This window comes from Meriones unguiculatus, chromosome 16 (assembly GCF_030254825.1).
Source record: "Meriones unguiculatus strain TT.TT164.6M chromosome 16, Bangor_MerUng_6.1, whole genome shotgun sequence".
NCBI lineage: Eukaryota > Metazoa > Chordata > Mammalia > Rodentia > Muridae > Meriones > Meriones unguiculatus.
The window spans coordinates 39,581,836-39,598,103 of NC_083363.1; the positions used below are offsets into that span (position 1 = coordinate 39,581,836).

Sequence of the window (16,268 nt, forward strand, 5' to 3'; positions counted from 1 at the left end):
ATAGATCTTTTTGCAAGAGACTGCCTTGACGGAAGGTCCCTTAAGGAAAGCGGGGGGGGGGGGGGCATGGAATCTACTTTACACAATAAAGACATGCAGAAGGGGGCCGCTCCCTCGGCAAAGTGAACAGGATTCCCTTGGCACCAGGGTCAGGGGACATGCCTTTGATGCCACAGTTTAGTGGCCCCTTGCTGCTGCAGAACTGGGTCCAGGCTGTAACTTTCACTCAACGCACAGACCCTGTTCGCTTCCATCGTTTACAATTTGGGATGCCATGTTTACTTTATGGTGTGGTTTAGAAGTGTTTGTATGGGATTGTGTATACAGTGGTGGGCAGAAAACCACTCCGTGCTCCTTCGGTGTTTTATGACCTAGATTTTCTGGAGTTATTTTCAAAACGTGAAGTGTAAATGTGTGTGTGTGTGTGTGTGTGTGGAGGGGGGAGACGCGCGTTAGTGCCCTCAGAGTCAAGAAGAAGGCAACAGATTCACTTCAGCTGGAGTTACAGGCGGCAGCGAGCTGCCCAGCATGGGAGCTGGAAACCCAGCTTGGGATTCCTCTAGAAGAGCAGTATACAGTCTTAAGCCCCGAGCCATGCCCCTGGCCTCCTTTTCTGGAATCCAGGGCTGTGCATGATGGTAGAGACTGCCCCATGTGTCTGCCCCAAGATGAACGGCCCCTTCCCGGATCCTGCATTAACAAACTAACAAACTTTCTTTAGGGGTTTTAAATAAATAACCATTCAGTTGGGACGGAGATGTGACAGCTGTCTTACAAAAAACGTCTGCACACGTGTACCTGTGTATTTGGGTGTCAATGTGTGCTCACTGGGGCCTGAATATGTGAGTGTGTGTGTGTGTGTGCATGTGTGTGTGCACATGTTTCTGTGTGCCTCTGTCCACTGTGGGTCTGTGTATGAATTTGTGTGTGTGTTTGCTGGAGTTTGTGGGCATGCGCAGTGGTGACAGGGGAACGTGTCTCTGGGAATGAAAGCGGGCAGAGGGCCAGATCCACAGCCTATGGAATTCAGCCCAAAGTTCCTGCTATTATGCTGTTATGGAGGATCACAGGGTCAAACCCAATGGCTCCCAAGGGGCACCAATGAGGTGGGCCAAAGTTCAGTGTTCTTCGGTCCCTTGCATTCTTGAGCACAACAGCTCCAGCCTCCCTGAAGTCAAGCTTGCCTTGTCCTGCCGTGCAATCACCCTGGCTCAGTGCTCCTTAACGCAACACAAGGAGCTGATTCATCCCAGGTCATTCTTTCTCCAGAACCTGATTCTAATCCGAAGCGTGTCCCATCTCCGAATCATCCACGCATTCTCTCTACTGAACTCTGCCCGGCTTCCGAGACTCCCTGGGGAGAACTCGTCCTCATTTGCACATCAACATTTGTTTCCTGTGGGGACTTTAAATGATGAACCATTAAGCTGGGACAGGCCTGTGTTGGTTCTCACACAAGTGTGGGGAGGACTTGTGTGGGAACGGAACTCAATGGATGGGCCTTTGTCTGTCCCAACATGCTCTTCCTCTATGAAGAACAGAGAGGTGGAAGCAGAAAAGAGCTAGATTAAGCATAGAGCTAGACGGAAGAGTTTCAAGCACTTAAAAATAAGAGTGATGGTTAGAGTTCAGACTCTTCTATCCTGTCTTCCCAATGAAGGGCCCCCATAGTCTCTCATGCCTTAAAAACCCAACACTACGCACCCACCTTAAAGAGCCTGCTGTTTGTTGTTGTTTGAATGTGAAATGCCCCACTTGGGCCCATGCCTTTGAACCCTCGGCCCCCAGATGGTAGTGCTGTTTGTGACGGTTATGGGACTTTCAGGGGGTGGAGTCTGGCTAGAAGAAGGATGTCACTGGGGGAGGGCTTTGGACTTTCATAGCCTCGTCTCACTTCCTGTTCTTTATTTCCAGACTTCAGAAGCAGAGTGACAGGCTGGCCTCAAGCCCCTGCAGCCATGCTTTCTCGGCCAAGATGGACAGTAGTCTGAAGTGCAAGCCAAGGCAAACTTTTCCTGCATCAACGAGAAACTAACCATGACACCGTCCTTAGTGACCCTGCTCCTTTGAGATCACACCTGGATATGGAATGCATGCTTGCTCTTGGATACTGAACATGGTGAGTTCTATCATGGATGCAGTTTTAATAAATATCTGTATTTTTGAGAGACACACATACAAAAACCACAGAGGCATAAATTCACAAACATCTAATCTTGGAGGTAAATCTGCCATTTGCTTATCAAAGTAAAGTGTGGCTCGCACAGAAGAGCCTGGTGCCTATTTTATTTTATTTTATTTTCCTTCGGGAGCCATCCCAGTGGCTGTAATAAACACAGATCAGGCCACAGAAACTCTGAGCGTATGTATATTGGTGTGGGAACTTAGGACACTGGGAAGGAATGGAACACAGCAATCCAGACAGCACATCGCCATGAAGTCACAAAGGCAGAAATAAAAATGTACACTCTACATGATTATTGAATCTACCCTCTACTGCACAGAAGTACCTGGTTAAAGCTGTTACATGTAATACAGATGCTGGAGTCTGAGTTCAGTACATTATATCGAGTTTGTCAATTACCAGGTATAATATATACATACACACGTGTTGCTTTCAAAACTCTGAACAAACTAACACACAATACTTTTCTGACAAACCATAAGACATGAAACTTGCTCTATCTTTCTTTCTCTCTCTCCCATGCACACACTCTCTCTTTCTTTCTCTGCCTTCCTTTTCTCTGTCTGCATGGAGATTTCCCCACCTGAGAGTTACCCGCAATAAACCTGCTTTTATACTTAAAAAAAGAAAGAGAAAGAAATGACCCTTGCATGGATCTGACAAAGTTGATGTCATGCTTGCTCTGTGTGCTCATACTGCATTGCTCAGACCTTGACATCCAAAGGTTCATATGCGTCCCTGCTGTCAGGAGAAGTGAGTCTCTTTGCCTGAACTGCTTGCAAACATTACCATCCAGCCAGAAATATCCTCACAGCCTGATCTCCTTCCTAGTTTCTCCTCTGTCCTTTATTCTGCCCTTTTAGCTAGGGAAAGATCAGGAATGTGCTAAGCTCATCCCCCATGGCTTCATTTCAGTGTCCATTTTTGAGCCATATATTTTCACTGTCAGTGCAGCAGTATCTGAGCAATCATAATAAATCACGGATGTGCTCCCAAATGTTTTCTACATAATTCTTCCTCCTTCCTTCTCTCTTTCCTTCCTTCCTTCCTTCCTTCCTTCCTTCCTTCCTTCCTTCCTTCCTTCCTTCCTTCCTTCCTTCCTTCCTTCCTTCCTTCCTTCCTTGAAATCACCGAATTCCTGGGTACTAACTTTTTACTTAATGTTTCAATGCTTATATTGGTAGCCAATGGTGTGTATGTGTGTGTGTGTGTGTGTGTGTGTGTGTGTGTGTGTGTGTGTAAAACTCTCTTCAAAATTCTATTTTACAATATATAGAGAAAAGTTGGGCCATGGGGGGAAGTTTCTTTTAAATACTATACATATTTGGCATTACACAATGTATAGGGGTAGGAGCAAAAATAAACACAGCAATTGCTTTCAGTCTGTCTTTACGAAAGAGTCTCTTCAGCATCTGCTCCCAGAAGTTGGCAGAGAGATGCCTTTACCCATAGATGTGGATGGGTCCCTTTTTCTTGGCATGTGCTCTGTTTCTGAGAGGTCTTTGGATTTGTCTTTGCCTAGTTGAGCAGCGAGTAAGCACTAGATGAATTTTCCAGGGATGAGCTGGTCACCTCTGGGGTGGAAACGTTGTATGTTCCTGCAAAAACAAAACAAACAAAAAACAAAAACAAAAACAAAAAACATATAGCACCTCAGCCTCTAAGACAAACTCTCATGCACTTTGGGAGGCAGACATCTTCTAATGAACCAAGATGAGCTCTGGTCCACCAGCCATGCCCGGAAACCAACCCATGCCCACCCTTTTCCCTACCCAGCATGCCGAAAAACAAACGGCAGAAGTGCTGTCCTCAAGCATGCATGGCAGCCACCAAGCACTAACTACTCCACCACACACCAGAAGCCAGATTTCCACACGGGGCAGGAAAGTCTCAGTGTGGGCCACGTCTCTGTAAACCCCCACATGCATGGGCTTGGGGGCGTCAACACAAGGAAAACTTCCTGGTCCCCTTGCTTATCTAGACTTGGGAGTCCTTAGGAAGGAACTAACCATTGAGCGGAAGGTTCATAAAGGAAAGAGGAGATGAACTCTAAGGAAGGAAGGCATGGGAAGAAGAAGAAGTGACAGATACCGTCAGAAGTACCAAGGACCAGCACAGCAGGGAGGACAGCTGGCGTGACTGCTCAGCCTTATGTGGGCAGATAGCAGGTACTGTGCGTGGAGAAAATACAGAGCATACGCTGGGCAAGGGAAGGGTCGAAGTGACTACCCTACCATCAGGATGATGAAATGGCACTGCTATCAAGGTTTCCATCATTGCCTGGGGGGACCTTTGGGGCTGCTGACAACATAAACCAGAGTTACCGTAATTAGCCTCCCCCTACCCCGTTATTCAGAGCAGGGCTGTACTGATGGCTCATGCAAGACTATCCAGCATCATGACCAAGAATCTCAGGCCCTGATATCCCAGGAATGAAGCCCACATCCCAACTTAGATCTGGATCATTCACAAATAAAGGACGTATTCTAGTGGCCTGATGCTTTGTAAAGTTTGGCTCCAGTGGATTATTTAACAACTTCTGCTCACTGCATTGGAATTGCTAAATACCTATGAGGTGCAATAGTTTTGATATTCCAAAAACTCTGTCATTTCATATTAGGTCAAGTTAGTGAGTTCCAAAGAGAAAAGTGACAATCCTCCGGTCTCTTGAGTGACTGAGTGGAGGGTTAGTCTTCACAGAGTTCTCAGAATATTCAGATTTGGTAGCAAATGTACCGTAGCCAGGTCTGGAAGTGGACACAGTCTAAGTTTAGATTTGTGAGATCCATCTGGGTTTGGATGGAAAGGGATGTGGGGGGAGAGGGGTCCGTGTTAGAGTGCCTGCTTAGCATGTCTGAGAAACCTAGATTGGAGCCCTGACACTGAGGGACACAAAAATGAAAAGGAGTGAGTTTGGGTGGTCATTTTCTTGTGGGAGGGGCGGTGTGATGGAATTCCCTGGAAGGTCAGTGTAATGGGCCTGTTCTATGGGGGTGGTGTGCTGGTACTCTCCTAGGGGGACAAGTGTGCTGGAACTGTCCTGTGGAAGGCAGTGGTTGGGACTGGGATTTACATTCTGATTAGCTAAGACCAGTTCTGGAGTCACTAATGCTATTCATTTTCTATTGTTCAGGTAGAACTTACGATCATTCAATAGAATATCTACCCCGGATGATACCTCATGTATGAATACCCAGTTTGGCAATGTCAATGTGAAACAAGCAATGTTCCATAAAGGGCAGGAGCAACCCTGGTTTGAATCCCAAAATCAAAGTTCCATGTTTATTCTTTGCGTGACACAGAAAATTGGTGTCTACTACTTAACACGATAAAGAGAATTCTGTGGTGGACAAGCCCAGAGACTCGCAGGTACTGTTTACATTTGAGAGAGAGCTCTCCGAGGCTTGTCCGCTTAGAGTAGCCCATTTAGAGTAGCTGACCTTCTTTAGCAACCTCCTGGTTGTTTGTGAACATACAAGCAAGTTCCTGTATTCAACATTTACTCTAAACCCAGTTGTTTAGGTCCCTGCCATGAAGTAGGGGTGGACACAGGAGTGCTAGGTCAGGGCCAGCCTGATCTGGTCTACCTGGTAGTACTTAGTACTCACCACTTACCTGTTTTACCAAAGAGATTATTAAATCTTCTGGATATTGGAGAACTCATAGAAAACACAGGCGTAGATGAGCCTAGGGATGTTGACTAGAAGAGAGAGAGAGAGAAAAGACAAATCACAAAGCAAGTCTGGGAGATGAGGACCGTTTTGATCTCTAGTTTTGATCACTTTCCTGTGTTTTTAATCCTGTTGCCTAGTCAGGTGGAGGCTGGGAACTGGTATACTCTGGACAGGAGAAATAGCCTGCAAATATATATGAGTTGTGTTTTCCCTCCCTCTGAGCCATCCCTCCCTATCTTTACCCTTCTTTCCTCCCTCACTCTCTCCTTCCCTCTCTTCCTTCCTTTTTCCTCCCTCTTTCTCTTTGCCTGCTCTTCACTTTTTATTTCTTCCTTCCTCCTTCCCTGCATTTGTCCTTCCCTTCCCTTCCTTTCCCTTTCCTCTCATCCCTCCTATCCTTTCACCTCCTCTTTTTCCTTTCTCCTTCTCATTTTATCTTTCTTTTTTTTTTTTTGCTCAGAAACTAGATTAGCTCTTTTCACACACTAATCATAAACTAAGTTGTATCCTTGCTTACATGTATGTCTTACTGTGTAACATCTTGTTTCCTAGTATATTTTGGCATATAAACGGTAGCTGATAATATTCAATAGTTGCACTTCAAAAGAATGAACTACAGAAAATCTCACTATTATTCCCACATTGCTTTTTCTTGAATTTCCCCTAGAATTCCTCCCAGAAGAGTCTCACTGGGAATTTGTTCTGCACCTAACGGACTCTATGGTGTTGCTCCTGGTTTTGCCTTTTGAAACTAGGTCTCACTATGCAGACCTAGCCACCCTGGTGTTACTTGCTAAGAAGCCCAGGCTGGCCTCCAACTCATGGAGAGTCTACCACCTTTAGGCTCTTGGGTTGTGGGATTACAGGTGTGCAACTCAGATGTCATTTTGAGATTATCTGCCATCGAAAGCTCGAAAGCTCTGGAGTCACATCTTAAAGAGTTGTGCAATGTACCAGAAAACAGTGGCAAGAAGCAGTAATCACCGAATAATCTATGCTGGCATTAGTCATGGCAGATGACGGATTTGTTTATGTTTTACTTAACTGATTCCAATCTTAAAGTAAGAGACAGTCTACTTCCTTGTATCACATTAATAGACTCCAGGAGGGTATGAAACAGGAAGTCTCTTTGGGGCCAGGCTTACCTTGGAGTGCTGGGAAGACCACCTTGACAATGAAAACTTGTGCAGCAAAGCTTCCTGCACCTGCATTGTTTAAAAGAAGCCAGTGTCAATCCAATAGACTTCGTTTGGGCATGTTAGATGTTTCCAGAAGCACTAAACTATCATTGGTCTTACCTTCTGATCCCAGAGGCAGCCAAAGAGCAAGATGAAGAGCCCCTGTGGAAAGGATTAAGAACTGCGATTTAATAGCGGGCCATGATCCAGTTTCACAGGAAGCATTATTAAGCAGGTGTTGAGTCTGTGCCACCTCTTTCCACATCTGAGTGGATGCGATGAGTCCACAACATGACGAAGTAAAGTGATGCAACAGTTTTGCACTGAGGAACCTTAAATGATTAATGCTAGGGCAATACTTTCCATTTTCCTCCAATCATGAATGGTATTTCCCTGCAGGCTATGCTACTAAATAATTCTCTAGCCCACATTATTCCTCATTCGTCCCTATATGTTGTAAAGACAATATGGGAGGAGATAGTTTCTTTCCATGGAACTTATCTTGAAAGCAAATAACCTTGCAGCTCATAACACACAGTGTTATGGGTTGAGATTCATACAGTTTTGTCACAAGCATTCAGGAGCAAGGTGCTCTGTCTTATAGCTCATCGAAAAAACTGGCATCCACTGTAAATGACTACATACTACAAAAGAGCCAAGAAATGTCTAAGCCAATCACCAAATAGATTGGCATATACAGGAAGGTCTTTCTTCACATATCTTTTGAGAGAAACTACATGGTACCCAACATCTATTTCCTTTGTCTTTGGAGAACCTACCTTGGACCAAGGTCTTTATTAGGCACTAGAGAGGGAGATGCAGTGAGTGACAAGAAGCCTGTCCTCACAAAGCCAGAGCTCGCTGATGCTCGTGGAGACTAAATGAAGCCATGACTGACTTTGCAGCAGGGCTATTCTTACTTAAGAGATAAGACTAGGGAAAGAGTATCTTGAGTAAACAGCATCATCTAGTTTAGAAAGGTGACTCTCCTCCTACTTGTATTATGGGGGCATTTGGAGCCAAATTCCAATATAGGAGATAAAAGGGTCAAGGTTCAATGGGAGCAGAGGACTGTGTCCCTTTGTCTCACTGGGTGCTTGTAATTACTGCTCTCTGAAGTGGAGGTCTCCTGTGCATTAAACTTCTTCCCCATTCCTCCTCTTGTTTGTGTTTCTATCATTAGTTTGTCCCACAAGAACAGGCATTTCCCCGAGACCCCGGTGCCACGAGCTTACCTGGAAGGCATTGAGGAGGGTAAATATGATGTGGAACACAGCATTACTCCCCTGGATCACTGTGGCAAGGCCAAAACCCCAGGTGAGCCCCAGGAGTGGTGTGAGGACCCCGATGCTCTTGCTGATCTGGAACAGGCTGCTCTTCTCTTGCTTGCCTGGCTTGTCTCCGATGGACGGCCTCAGGATCTTAGTGATGACCACAGCTGTGATGCTCACATTCACCACCACGATAATCAGCGCAGGGATGGCAAATGCCAGCAGTGCCCTGGTGTCCTCCCAGTTAAGCCAACACGCGTTCTTCCTCATGTAGACTTCCTGCGGCTGCGTAACTCCCACTGTGATGGATGAGATAATGAGCGGACAGCCATAGCCTAGAGAAAAGGCGAAGGCTTTCTGGGTGGACTTGCTTGCATCGTGCAGAATGAAGATCAGACGGTAGAAGAGCATGAGGCCCAGGGTTAACATCCAGAAGAAGACACATAGGTAGAAGAAGTGGATGAAGAAGGTGGCGGCCACACAGGCTGTTTCATTGAGCGGGTAGCGGCCATTGTGGATAGCACCAGCCACAATGAACCAGATGTCAGCAATCAGAAGGCAAAAGGCAATGTTGACAATGCAGATGTGGCGCATATAGGAAGTTCGGTTCTTGGTCACTGATTTCCACACCATGGCTTCCACAACTAGACAGGCCGCTAAGCTGAAGATGGAAAAACCCAACCCAATGTAAGAAATGATATCCAGAAGGATTTTTAAAAGAGATCCTGGATCTGGGGAGTCTGGGGACATGAGGATGGAGAATGACGTCAGGTGGTTACATTTGCAGAAGACTCTGTCCCTGTTGTCCCTACCGTCATCTTCCACGGAGCACCCGCTGCTGTCCCAGCCCCCTGTGTAGTTGGCGAGGCTGAAGTTCCAGAAGACACACTGCGGCTTGCCACCCGAATGATGGTTGTTCTTAAAAGTCATGGCAATCCTAAACGGCTTGATGATGTCACGGCTGACAGTGGTGGTCATTACCAAGCTGCTGGAGGCCGTCTTCCTCTGTACATCCTGGCCAAGGATGGCTTTGAGGGTCGGGAAAGCTACGGTGACGACCGATGACTCAGGCTGCAGGTTTCCCAGCTGACACTCATCGATGGAGACATCACCCCACAGGTCGGAGTCTTCGAAGACAAACTTCTGCTGGTAGACCTGGGGGTGGCCGCGTTTGATCACCATGCTCTTCATCTGAACATTAGGGTGGAAGAGCCACGGAGGGGTGGCATCCCCCATCTGGAGTGCTTGGGTGAACCTTTCCATTGAGTTCAGGAGCTGAGAGCTCTGGTTGCTCTGCTGCTGGAGTAACTTCTCCCAGGAGTTCAGGGTGGACTTGTCTAAGATGACATTGATGGTGGCAAGCACATCCTGTAGGTGACATAGGCAGGGGGAGACCAAACCGTTTTTCAAGACGAAAGAGACAAACTAGGATTTCTCTGGATCCTGACTGGTGTAAGGGGAAAAAGCAGAGAGTCTGAGGCAACACCAACAGAGATAATCTCTCCCCTGCTTTCTCACAACAGAGCAGGGCAGAGGCAGGGACCGTAGGCCGTGAGACTTTGCTTAGGATTTTGTAACAGTGACTGGGATAATCACCCCCACAATACTGAGACTTACTTTACTTAGCTGGGAGGGGTCTTATTTACTCATGTTTGGCTTGTTTTATTTTTGTATACATATTCATGTGCATGTGTGTCTATGGATGAACATAATGTGTGTGCGTGGAGGAGCAGGGGTCAGAGGTTAACACTGGGTCTCTTTCATAATAGCAGTTCACAGGGCTTCTCCCACAGAGTTAGTGAGATTGGCCGGCTAGTGTTCTCCAGGGATCCTCCTGTCTGCTTCCCCTGTGCCCAGGCCCTATGCCCAGCTTTTATACAATGGGTACTGAAGATTGTACTTGGCCTCTCACATATGTGTGGTAAACACTTTCCAGACATCTCCTCAGCCCTTAGCTGATTTTATTTTAAACCTTAAGTCTGTGACGGCTTTTGGTAGATGGCATATCACAAGCAAGAGAAACTCTCAGAAGACCTGCTCTAGACCTGAGCATCAAATAAGCTATGAGGGTGTTTCCAAAGGCAGTTTTGCTTTTTGATAAAGTGTCTTTCTCTTCATCATAAACTTGGGCCTCATGCTTTCCATTCACTCCCTTCTCTTGATTATTTTTCCTCCCTATTTTTACCTTGTCTGACCTATAGAAGAATAAGCCTACGAAACAGGTTGAGTGGCAGCCTTGAACAGGATGTACCCTGATACCCAGACCTTGGGAATGTGACCTTGTGCAGACAATAGCCTTCACAAATGTGATTGCTTTAAGGATCTGCTATAGTTAGCTTTAACTGTCAACTTGACACAGCCTAGAGTCACAAGTGTTATCTGGGAAAAAGTCTCCATAGAGAGTTTTTCTACAGCAGACTGCGCATGTCTGTGAGAAATTGTCTTGATTGCCTTAACTGATGTAGGAGAGCACAGTCCACTGTGGGTAGCACTATTCCCTGGGAAGGCTGCCCGGAGCTGTATAAGAAAGCAAGCTAAGCATAAGCCTGTGAGCCATCAGAAAGCATTCTTCCATGGCTTCTGCTTCAAGTTCCTGTCTTGAATTCCCTCAATAGTGGACTGCAAATTGTGAGCTGAAATAAACCCTTTCCTTCTCAAGTTGCTTTTGGTCATGGTGTTGATCACAGAAACAAAATGAAGCTAGAACAAACTTTATTCTGTATTATTGAGTGACTCCAAACTCCAATGTATCTTTACAAAATACAGAAGAAAAAGAGGATTGGGCAGAGATTTGGGTGGTGCAGTGGAAGCCAAAGTATGCCTTGGAGAAGTGAAGAAAAGTTCTCCTCTGACACCTTTGCAGGGAGAATGTTTTTGAACCTTGATTCATCTGTAGAACAGTGACACAATACATTTTGCCCAAGCTACCCAACCTGTGATTTGTGTACTGTCCCCACCCCAAAATAAAGAGTGCTTTGTTGGCCTCTTGATGGGTTTGGCCACGAGAAGGCAGCTGAAGGGAAGGTGGGAGTGAGAAATGTTGACATAAATCATCCATGTTGTCCCCTTGCCCTGTTCCCTTCATCCCAAGCTTGTCTCTGGTAAAAATCACACTGGACTTCAAAATCTATAGCTTCTGAAGAAAGCAAGCACCCCTAAGACTTCAGTTCTCACAGGACTCCTTGTGTGATTTCCAACCTTTTGTCTATAGTGTGGTAATGGCTTTTAGAGGCTGTGGTCTCTGAAGGTCCCACCCTCACCCCTTATGTATTTTATTCTGACTTAACTCTGTATGTTTGCCTTCATTAAAGCCTCTCTGTTTGAACTCTTATGAGCTTTCTTTTCTTTCAAAACAGGAAGCACCTCACAGTTCGTATTCTACACAAGACCTTTGAAAACCTTGCTTTGGTTTCCTTTCTGTTGCTGTGGAAATGGTAGCTCTGATAAAAAACAAAAAATGTAAGGCCTACAATTTCAGGCAGAGAGGTGACCATGGCAGGATCTAAAGAGAACTGTGTACATGACAGCCACAGTCAAGAGCAGAGAGCCATGGATTAAGGCATGCACACAAGGGTTTGGCTCACACCCTTTCCTTCTATACAATCCAGGATCCCCAGCCTAGGGAATGGTGCCACCCACAGTTAAGGTGGGTCTTCTTATATCATCTAATTCCACAAAGACAACCTCTCACAGACCTTCTCAGAAGCTGACCTTAACTGAGCCAGTCTTTCCCAGCTGTGCCAAGAGGTCTGCTTCACAGGTGCCAAACTGATTCCAACATACCCACCTTGCACATATTTTGTAACCTTTTAATTCCTAGCTTTTTAGAAAGCAAGTAGGAATTCATTCTATTCGAACGAAGAAATGAAAGCAGAGGTTCATTAAGGAAACTGAGAGACACTCTGATCTCCTGGAAGCCAGAGCTGCAGAGCACACTCTGATATTCTATTCTCCCATCCAAGTCAGTGCTCTGGGAAAGAATCTGCATGGGAAGGAAGGAGGCTTCTTGCACAGAAGCCTAGCGACCCCAAACTCTGCCAAGGCTTAAGTACACTTACCCTCATCATTTCTGAATTCACTTGGGTTGGAACTGTCGAGAGCAAATCCAGGATGCTAATGATGGCTCCCAGGCTTCCTGGGGAGGAGCGGATGTCCTGTTCTTCCTTGCCAGCACTAACAGAAAGGTCCCTCAGGTATGCAGGGAGCTTCTGATCCTGGGAGGGGCTCTTGATCAAAGCCTAGTTAAAAAAAAAAAAGCACCAAAACAAATGAAACTATTTTGATCCTGGTGACCTAGAAGCTGTGGTTTTCTTTTTTCTCATAATCAATAGTGTGCATTATAAGTTAAAGCCTTCACCTCTTAAACTAGCAGAATGGAGAAAGTTTAAGATCTCATGCACAGAAAGCAAAAAGCTAAACATATGCCAACCTGAAAACTAACCAGAAACAAATATAATTGCTACAGAGTTAAAATAAAATAAGCTTGTCACTTGTCCACATGGAAACACATATACCATTCCTTTTCTCCCTCTACACTACTGCTACTTCTGACTAAGAATGTGACAATCCTTCCATATTTCATTGTTCTATATCTGCATACTTAGTAAATTATTAAGAGTGCTGTGTTTACTTCCATAGTCCCGAAAGAAGCCATGAAAGCTGCCAAGGGAGTGAAATGAACTGCAGTTCTGCACAGCTGTGAAGCCCATGAACTTCAAAAGAAACCAATATGGCACTATATCCCTAAAGTTGCGATAGTGGCACTCATATCTTGGCAGTAAACAACCACTGTCTATTTGGAATTAAGGCTCATTCAATAGGAGGGAAATCATGCTTTCTACTAGAAATCTTGTCAACTACTGGGGCTAGCAAGGTCATGGATCTTAGAGGAGAACCTTATGCCACCATTTCACTAAACCACATAATTCCTAACTACATTTTAAAAACTGACCCAAATGCCTACAGATACGTATAGCTTCTAACCCTTACTAACAAAAACTCTTTGTAATAGACAGAAACAATTATAGGGGCCCATAACTGATCAAAATGGGACTGATCATGGAGTATACAGCTCAATCAATAGATCTACACAACTCTTGTACTTGAGGCTCAGGAAGCATTAAGGAAGAGGAGATGGAAGGATTATAAGAGCCAGAGGACGTAAAAATCGGTAGTGAGACTGTTTCCTAGAAATGACGAAGAAAGCTTCACCCAAGATATCTCAATAACATGGCTGCCTCAACAAAACCTGCACAAGGACAGCAGAAACAGACATGCTAATGTGTAAGGGGGAAATTACATGGGGTCCCACCCCTAGATAAAGAACTATAGGCAACTAAGGAACCCTGGGAACAGAGGAAGCGGTCTTCCCCAGAGATGTGTTAGCCAATGTCAAGTGGTCAGCTCTGAAACATTAAATGGACTGAGAAGGGTGTGTTGTGTGTTTGTGTGCATAAATATATAAACTACAGAAGAAGGGAACAAGGAGAGGCATGGAAAGATTTGGAAGAGGGAAAGGGAATAGGGCAGAATTATGTGATTATATTTTAATAACAAATATACTATTATAAAATAAGAGTTGTCCCCTTTTATTTTCAGAGTTATCTTGAGTCAGATGACAGATTATATCCTTTATCTGTACACATCAGTTTGCTAACTATCTACCCTTTTCCCTCAAAACAGGGTTACTCTGTGTAACCCTAGTTGTCTTAGAACTCGCTCTGTAGATCAGGCTAGCCTCAAGCTCAGAGATCCTTGTCCCTCTGCTTTCTGAGTTCCGGAGTTAAAGGTATGCACCACTACTGCCCAGATGTATCTACCTTTTTAACTCTTTAGAAAGAGTGAGTTGAAAAAATACATATTTTATATAGGAAGTCTTTGATAAGTGTCCCTCTCTGTGAGCACACAGATATTTGTTTGATTTAAAACACTTTATATTGGAACATCTCCACCAATGTCACTTTGTAATTTACTTTCAATACTTCCCTAACTAAATGATTTGTTATTGAATGTTCTTTTTATATTACCTCTTTATGAAAATATTCTAGCTATTTGTCATCACAGCTATTTGAAAGAGATCAGTAAAAAAGTATACTACAGCACCCCTCATAGGCCTTGGACATGATGTGATGAGCACTTGAGGATGGGCAACGAGGCAATCCTAGAGCCCAGTACACACATCGTTGCCTTCCTATGCAAATGTAAGTGTTTTCAAAGATTTCTAGATTTCACTGTTGAAATGGTTCATCTTGATCGTCAAATTGCTGGGATTTAGAATAGTCATAGAAACAAACTTCTGGACATATCTAAGTGGGAGTTTCTAGATTGAGTCCATGGAACTGGGAAGACCCAGTGTCTGTGCAAATGGTTCTGTTCCATGGGCCAGGCGGGGTCCTGGGCTGAATGAAAAGGCAAAAGCAATCTGGATGCCAGCATCAGCTCCCTCGGCTTCCCTACTGTGGATGCAGTGTGACCGGCCTCCTCCTGCCTCCATGCCTTCCCCGTCATGATAGACTTCACACAACTGTCAGCCAAAGCCAAACCTTCCTTTTTAAAGTTGCCTTTGTCACATATTTTGTCACAGCAGCTAGAAAAGTAGCCGACACAACACATTTTTGGCCATGCGTTTTGGAGCGGTACATGGATTAATTTTCCTAAGTGCTGAGAACCGTGCTGAGTCAGAGAGATAACCCTCCCCCTAGGGCTTAGAGTCAAGGGTTTCCGGTTCACCTTGGCCAACTGGAGCAAACCATTGATTGGGGCTGAGATGCAGCTTCTTTTCTCTTCCTTCCACTGGGAGCCTACACATTTATAGGTAACGGTCCCACCGAGGATCTGGCCAGGGCTTCTGGAAACACTTGAGAACTGGCACAGCTTCTGGATGACTTTCCCAGGTTCCCCAATACCTATGACAGGATCTCGGCATGTGATATTCTCCCCTGCATCAGAAACACGGGAATAAAGGGGACAATTGGGAATTTATAAGATAATCATAGTAAACACATTAAGTCAGTCCCAGACAAACATTGGGTGTTGTCTCTCATTTGTGGTTCCCAGAGTTTTTATAATACACAAAATCACATATGTAGATATGAGTGTAAAATATGAAATCATATGAAATATAAAGAAGACTATTGGGGGTGGGGAATAGAGAGGGGGAAGATAAGAGTTAGGGGGTTAATCTCAGTATATGCTACACACTTGTACAGAGCTGTCCTTGTGTGATACAAGTAGTTAGGGACCACATGTGGTTAAGACAAGTGGTTAGGGACCACATGTGATTTTTAAGAAGAGGTTGAACACTTTTTATTTGAAAACTTTTGAAATCCACATCATTTTGGGTTCTGAATATTTCTGAGCATCAGCGTGGAGCCCCAAGTGGGCAGCACCCCACCTCGAGAGCTTTCCAAGTGTAAAGTCATTTCATTTCATTTTCACTTTGCCGACAGTTGACCTGCAGTATTATGTGTGTGAGGGAAAATGCTGTCTCAGCTGCTGTGGTCAACATAAAGTGAGAAGATTGCCCTAACACTGATCTGCCCGCCTGCCCCCTGTCAAGAGTATTAAAAACATGTATAAAGACTTTCAAAAGAGATGCTTTGTGGGAAGAGAAAGGAAGTAGGAAACAGGGTCAGGCTGAGCAGACTTCTGTGCTAGAGTTCACACTGCCTTTACTCTTAGTGACCTGGTGAGAACCAAACACCTTCATTTTTGTTCCTGTTTTATTAAATTATTTTATTTATTGTTATTAATTACAGTTTATTCACTTTGTTTCCCAACTGTAGCCCTCTCTCTTATCTCCTCCCAACCTCACCCTCCCTACATCTTCTCCACCCATGTCCCTCCCCCAGTCCACTGATAGGGGAGGTCCTCCTACCCTTCAATCTGATCCTAGTCTATCAGGTCTCATCAGGAGTGGCTGCATTGTCTTCCTCTGTGGCCTGGTAAGGCTGCACCTACC

The 16,268-nt window shown here is 44.9% G+C and overlaps 1 protein-coding gene across 4 annotated transcripts in view; it reads right to left on the reverse strand.

Moving 5' to 3' along the window:
- Positions 1 to 2,124: 2,124 nt before the first annotated feature.
- The window catches only part of Adgrf5 (adhesion G protein-coupled receptor F5), a 95,896-nt gene continuing 81,752 nt past the window's right edge, over positions 2,125 to 16,268 (reverse strand). For 3 of the 4 annotated variants that reach the window (XM_060369696.1, XM_060369698.1, XM_021643188.2), the window contains 7 exons: positions 15,038 to 15,246; positions 12,367 to 12,546; positions 8,273 to 9,676; positions 7,158 to 7,199; positions 7,005 to 7,064; positions 5,801 to 5,885; positions 2,125 to 3,783 (listed from right to left, as the gene is read on the reverse strand). In XM_060369696.1, the coding sequence (XP_060225679.1) occupies positions 3,704 to 3,783; positions 5,801 to 5,885; positions 7,005 to 7,064; positions 7,158 to 7,199; positions 8,273 to 9,676; positions 12,367 to 12,546; positions 15,038 to 15,246 (2,060 nt within the window). In that variant the 3' untranslated portion in view covers positions 2,125 to 3,703. Of the gene's footprint in view, positions 3,784 to 4,419; positions 4,487 to 5,800; positions 5,886 to 7,004; positions 7,065 to 7,157; positions 7,200 to 8,272; positions 9,677 to 12,366; positions 12,547 to 15,037; positions 15,247 to 16,268 lie in introns of all 4 variants that reach the window. The other variant, XM_060369697.1, reaches the window with a different exon arrangement.